This window comes from Octopus bimaculoides, chromosome 2, assembly GCF_001194135.2.
Source record: "Octopus bimaculoides isolate UCB-OBI-ISO-001 chromosome 2, ASM119413v2, whole genome shotgun sequence".
Classification (NCBI taxonomy): Eukaryota; Metazoa; Mollusca; class Cephalopoda; order Octopoda; family Octopodidae; genus Octopus; species Octopus bimaculoides.
In genome coordinates, this window is record NC_068982.1 from 132,404,092 (window position 1) to 132,411,390 (window position 7,299).

The 7,299-nt window shown below is 36.3% G+C and overlaps 1 protein-coding gene across 1 annotated transcript in view; it reads right to left on the reverse strand.

The window, feature by feature from the left end:
• LOC106867967 (potassium voltage-gated channel subfamily KQT member 1) overlaps positions 1-7,299 on the reverse strand; it is a 255,118-nt gene that overhangs the window by 79,294 nt on the left and 168,525 nt on the right. Inside the window, exon 6 of the mRNA XM_014913048.2 lies at positions 3,113-3,191. Within this exon, the coding sequence (XP_014768534.1) occupies positions 3,113-3,191 (79 nt within the window). The remainder of the gene's footprint in view (positions 1-3,112; positions 3,192-7,299) is intronic.

Sequence of the window (7,299 nt, forward strand, 5' to 3'; positions counted from 1 at the left end):
TATATATATATATATATATATATATGCAGATACATACATATATATGTACATATATACATACATGCACACACACACACTTATATATTCTGTACCTGAACACAGATCATTAACCATTGATTCGATGCTTGATTCAAACCTGGCAGCCTGTTTTACTTCTTTTTATTTCCTCTTTAGTTTCCTCACGGGTGGTGGTGTATGTTCAATTCTCCCTTGGCAGATACATTTTAGCTTTTGATTTTTTAAAAAATTTCATGTTTATTTATTTATTTATATTTTTTTTACTTTTTTACTTACACTTTCAATTAATTTTAGTCAGAGTCATCATCGTAATCATCATCATCACTGTTGTTTTCCTCACGACCATCATCATCGTTATCATTGTTGTGATCATCACTATCATCATTAGAACCACCATCACATCCTCATTATCACCACCACCACCACCACAACTACCATCATCATTATTATTATTGTCATCATCATCATCATCATCATCATTGTCATTGTCTTTATTGTTATCATCATTAATATCATCTTGTCAGATTTTATTTTCTCTTTACTTGCATATAATTTTGTTGTTTGTCTATGATTTAAAATGGAGAAAGTGACAGCATCCATGACTGTTGCAGGCTGTGCAAGACATGTAACACCAATAAATGTGTATTCAACACGAAATGTAGTCCTGTGTGAACCAGTACAACTCCCCTCTCTGTCATTTCATCTGTGGGAACCAATCATACAGTTTCTCCCTATACCTGTTTCTCCCTATACCTGTTTCTCCCTATACCTGTTTCTCCCTGTACCTGTTTCTCCCTATACCTGTTTATCCCTATAATTCAGTCTACTCCTACTAGAGCTCCCTTCAACAGCCCTGTAATTAATTTCGATCGCATATCCATACTAGCATAACCACTTCTTTCAATACATGACAGACACAGTCAACTAGTATCATATATCTTTTGATTTTTACTTTGGAAATAATTTCATTTGTAAGCCTTAATAATCTCAGTAGTAGACTTCATCTTCTGTCCAGTTAAATGGTACCACCTGACCTTTGGGTACCTGTAGTGAAACCTAATCTGATGCAAGAATTTGGGTTATGTCTCTTGTTTCAGGGTTATTCTTTTCCCCAGTCATTCATGAAAAGGACCATAAGCACTGCTTTTCTTTCTCTAAGTCCCAAAAAATTATCTATGACTCAAATGATGCAAATGGCTGCATTCACATGGTTCCACAGTACCAATGGAAGATTTGGCCCTTAACTGGTGCTGTGAAAAGAATAGAAGAATTGCTGCTTCTTTTAATACACTTCACTATTCCCGTGACTTCAATAAATTCGATAGAATTAAGACCCTATTAATTTCAATGTTTTACTAACCATCCTTCTCTCAACTACAATTTCTTTACCATGTGTCTCACAGAAGTAATGATAAATGACAATCTTGAGAAGAAGACCCATCAAGCCAAGTGAAATCATTGTTGTGGCAGATATTGGTGTCACTGGTGGCAAGTAAAAGCACCCATTACACTCTCAGAGTGGTTGGCATTAGGAAAGGCATCCGACTGTAGAAACCATGTCAAATCAGACTAGAGTCTGGTGCAGCCCCTCAAGTGACCAGCCCTGGTCAAACAGTCTAACCCATGGACAATGTCTAACCCCGGGGACAAATCATCCAACCCATGCACAATGGATGCTAAATGATGATGAATATGATGATGATGATGTGCTTCCTGCTTTATTTACTTTTAGCCTTATTTTCTCAGGATTTTACTCCAAAATAATAAAATGTTTTCCTTTTCTCTTTATTACAAAATTACAAAATTAAAAAGCCAGTTCATCAACATCCTGTGGAGAGATGCCACCATTGCAAACAGCAAGAGCAGCTAACATCTGGTACAGCATTAGCTTATGGTATTTATTTCAGCTCCTTCCATGTGTATAGCTTGAAGACAAGTTCTCCTTGTCAGAGTAATATTTCCAATATAAATTACATGATGCAGCAGTTTTTAAGGGTCCTTTTATAACCTAATTAGATATAAGATTCAGATCACATTGCAGATTCATGCCCAGCAAACTCAGGGTATGAAGGGATAAATATTCCAACTGGATTTAAATGTGTGTATGTGAACATAAAATTGGACTGACTCCTGTGCAGGTGGCACGTAAAAAAAAACACCATTTGAGTGTAGCCGTTGCCAGTATTGCCAGACTGGACCTCATGTCGGTGGCATGTAAAAAGCACCCACTACACTCTTGGAGTGGTTAGTGTTAGGAAGGACATCCAGCTGTAGAAACTCTGCCAGATCAGATTGGAGTCTGGTGTAGCCATCTGGTTCGCCAGTCCCCAGTCAAATCGTCCAACCCATGCTAGCATGGAAAGCCGACGTTAAATAATGATGATGATGATAATAATAATGTGGTCGATCTCCATGCTTTAAATGGTAGCTAGTTCTGCTTTAGGTCACAACCTTCTGTGTTAAAAAAGGAAGGACACATTGCATAATATGGCCTTGTATCATCATTATTATCATTTAATGTCTATCTTCCATGCTGGCATGGGTTGGACAGTTTGACAGGAGATGGTAAGCCAGATGATTGTGCCAAGCTTCACTGTCTGCTTTGGCATGGTTTTTATAGCTGGATGCCATTCCTAGTGCCAACCACTCTGAGGTCTGCTTTATCACAGCTGACCCTCCTGGTGCTGGTGTCACATAAATAGCACTCAGGCCTCCACTCTGCAGTTGGCATAAAGAAGGGCATTCGGCTGATACAAACTATGGGTGTCTTATGTCTGAAAATGGCTTCAACACTTTTGATCACATCTGCTCAATCAAGGTAGGATTCTCACTAAACAACAACAACAACAGCTCATTTGTACTCAAAGTGGGAAGGTCATCTTTGATCACAGTTCAGGCTTGAGGTTAGTAGACAAGAATATATTTTAATTTTGGCTGCTTTTTATTCTTTTATTTTTTTTATGAAGATCATTAGAAATGTTGTTATTGGTTTCTTTTTCTTTTCTTTCAAAGAATCTAAACAAATATATAATTAGTGAATAGTGAAGCTAAACAAATATATAATTAAATAAATCAATAGTGTAGAATTACTCACCTGATGGCAGAAGTAGCAAAAACCTGCCCATTGAAACCAACACACAGGACAAAGATGGACGCAATTACAACAATGCAGTCTGAAAGTAAAACAGAAGATATATATATATATATATATGTTTGTGTGTGTGTGTGTGTGTGTGTGTGCGTGTGTGTGTATAAATATGCACAAAGAAATATTTGCATGTGGCAACGAAAGGACTCTCCCTCAGAGTGAAAGATAGATTATATGATGTTTGTATGCGAACAGCTATACTTCATGGTAGTGAGACATGTGTGGAGAAGACATGTGTAGACTGGAGAGAAATGAAGTATGCTCTGTTGGATGTGCAACATCAGTGCACATGTACGAAATACTGCAAATGTATTGAGAGAAAAGTTGGGCATAAGAGGAATCAAATGTAATATGCAAGAGAGAAGACTGCGTTTGTTTGGATATGTGATGGATATGAATGAAGACAGCTGTATAAAGAAGTGCTGGTCACTGAAAGAATGTTGGGTCTCACAGAGGAAATGACAATGGACTGAGATGTCTGACGATATGAGGTACTTGAGAAGACCCGCCCACATCAATGAAACTAAGTTCTAGAAGTGCTGTATGTCCCACCCACGTTTAACAAGGAAATTTCTCAAACACCATGCCACAACAAACCAAACTACATCCCTACATTTCTTCTCTTCCTCGCATTTCCACTTCATGCATTATGCTTACCTCCCACTCCTCACCAATCTTGTCCTCTGGGTCCTGTCTCACTGTATCATTGCTATCCACTAATCACTGATCAGTGAGTTCTACCCAAAAGTAACAAGAAAGCTTTTCATATACCCTGCCCCAAACAAACCAATCTACATCTCTTCTCTTCCTCACATTTCCTCCTTCATACACTATGCCAAGCTCTCACTCCCCAATCTTGACCTCATGGCCCTGTTCCCCCATATCATTGCTATCCAATAGCACCCTTGACTCTATATAATTCTACCTGTATATAAATAAACTAAGGAATAAGTGCTTCATTTCTTCTTCCTCTTATGTATATGTGTGTGTGTGTGTGTGTGCATGCACACATACTCACATGAATTTATATATATATATATATATATATATATATATATATATATACACACACACATAATGATGTACAAAAACGCATGATGTTTTTGAATGATGTTAGACTGCAGCCTTCCTGTAATGCACATTTAACATTTTATAAAATGGTATATCTTTGGAATCAGGCTATGACACAGTAAAATAACGTCATATAATTGAAATAATCACAGAGAACAAGCTAATGATATAACAAGTCCTTCATCACAATTGTTTCAATGATGAAGATGATGAGGATGATGGCGACGACAATGACGACGACGACGATGATGATGATCATCATCATCATCGTTGTCATCATCATTTAAGGCCTTCCTGACATGGGTTAGATAGTTTGACAAAAGCTAGCAAGTCAGAAGACCACACCAAGCACTGTCTACTTTAGCATGGCTTCTATCACAAGGTGCCCTTCCTAATGCCAACCACTTTGCAGGGAGTACTGGGTGCTTTTTATGTAGCACCAGCAGCAGTGAGGTCACCAAGTAACTTGCAAGACAAGGCCCTTCAAATGAGGGAAGGAATAGTATTGAGGGAGGTGGCTTTGTGCCAGGTGATAAAGGGTTGGAGTATGAATAGAGGAACAGAAATAAGTGTCTTGCAGTGGAAGAGATGCCTGAATACCTCACTTGGGTGGAGAGAACGGAGATAGAGAAGATGGTAAAAATGTGATGGGGTGGGGTACACTCAATTTACAAAAAGATATATATAAGTAAAGTGGAAACAAGGATCGCAGAGGGGGGGGATAAATTTGCAAGATTGTGAAAGAAAAGTGGGACACGGTGAGAAGTGGACACAGGTAGAGGGAGTAGGTATTAGGAGGATATGTTGCAGGATAAAAATTTGAAAGGGACCACGTTGCGTGAAGGGTGCAAAAGGTGATTAAATACAGTGGGTTGTGAATCTAGGAGGAGGATGGGGTAAAGTGTTTGGAAGATGGGTTCTGGGAAAGAGGTTTGTCAAGGACAGATTGTATGCAAGGGAATGGACATAAACAACATGCCTTTAAGGCCTTGATTTTACTTTGTAGGACAAGTTTTCTCAAGGACAGTCCTTTGTTATGGTCTCATCACATGAAGATATCAAAATATAAAATGGGTTGAAAATATTGCTCTTACACATCATAGAATCAAGCTCAGACAAAATACAAATAATGACAGATGTGATCAGTAAATATTTATAAAAGAGACAGAAAATAGTGATTAGAGAAAAAATTGAAAGTTAAAGAAATACAAAAGTAAAAATATAGAAATGAAGAGTAAAAATTAATATCATAATCACAAATAAAAATAAACCAATAAAAGTAAAAGACGCAAGTTGGAGACAAGGGAAAGAAAATTTCACATAATGACCCAATCAAATGATATGAACTAAAAATTAATAAGGAACCAAAATAAAGAACAATAAATATAAAAAAGGAATAACAAGAATACAAAATAATAAATAATGAATAAAAAAGAAATAAATTTATAATTATAAAAGTATAGAAAGAAGCTATAAAAATAAGCATTAAAGAATAGGAATTAAAAAAATAAGAAATCCAAATAAAATTAGCTATAAAGGATAAAGCAAAGAATAACAAATAACATATAAAATTGGAATTTTGTTCATGGGACAAGATAACATGAGTTCGTATTATAAAGTGAACAGAGTCTAAGCTACATGTACATACATATATCATCATCATCATCATCCTCCTCATCATCATCATCTTCATCATCATCTTTTAATGTTCATTTCCCACACTGGCATAGGTTGGACGGTTTGACCAGAGCTGGGAAGCTGCACCAGTTTCCAGCCTGATTTGGCCTGGTTTCTACAGCTGGATTCCTGTCCTAATGCCAACCACTTTACGGTGTGTAATGGGTGCTTTTAATGTGGCACTGGCACAAATACTTTTATGTGACACTGACATGAGTACTTTGTACATGTCACTGGCACAAGGCTCTTGCAGATCCATCCTTTCCACCCGAGGGAGTGGCCTTAACACTTCTGCAGTGGAGAAAGGGTCTTCTTGAGTACAGTAAAGCACCTGGTACCTCAGTCCTTTGTCATTTCATCTGAAAGGTTCAGTGTCCTGAAGTTGTCCTTTACTACCCCATCCCATGTCTTCCTGGATCTCCCTCGAGTTCCATCTATATATATATATATATATATATATATATATACATTTATTTTTCTCAATTGTTATATATTTTATATTTTCCCTTTAATTTTTTATTTTTTATATTTTAATTTTAATTTTTAATTTTTTTTTATTCTTTATCTCTTATTTTTTTATTATTTTTTTAGTTCTTATTTTATTTCTTATTTGTTACATTATTAATGTGGGTGCTATTATTTCCTATCACTATTATACTATATTACTACAGTCGAAATGCCCCCAATACTCTGTTTTTTGAATTTTAACGTCCAACCCTCCCTCTCCCATATACTTTATTTCCCTTTTCTTGTTGACATGTTTAATTATTCATTCTTTAAGGTCTTCTATGTTATAATTACCCTTTCCACTTCCTTCACCCTTCTTCATCTAGATAAGTGTATGTAGATAAGTTAGTACACTTAAGTTGTAATTCACTTAGGTTGACCACTCACCACAAAAATATCATGTTTCAAGTTTATTCTGGCCTGAAACTACTTATTTACGACCCACCACTGACATAGGCAGACACAGCTCATATATATCTATCCCTTACGACCTTTAAGATCTATGTATCTATATCTATTTATCGTTTTATCTTCTTCTTCTACATTTAGATTTTTCCTCACCACCCTTCCCCAATTAAGAATTCTACGAGGTATAGTACAATGCAAAACACCTCTTATATCTCATCTTTCTTCCTCCTTTAACGCCTATGTAATATAATTCTTGGGAGAGAATACATACATTTGCGGCTGAAGATAGCTTTATATTGTCAATTATACACTGATGTAACAACTATAAAGCTTGAAACACGTGTACCGCAGAATCCTTTGTGTTTTTGTTTTTATTTTTGCATTTACAATTTATTCATTCACCTCAACCACGAGCTGGCATACACTGGTGCTTACAATTGTCAAGTATTACCTCTAACATTTACTTATAT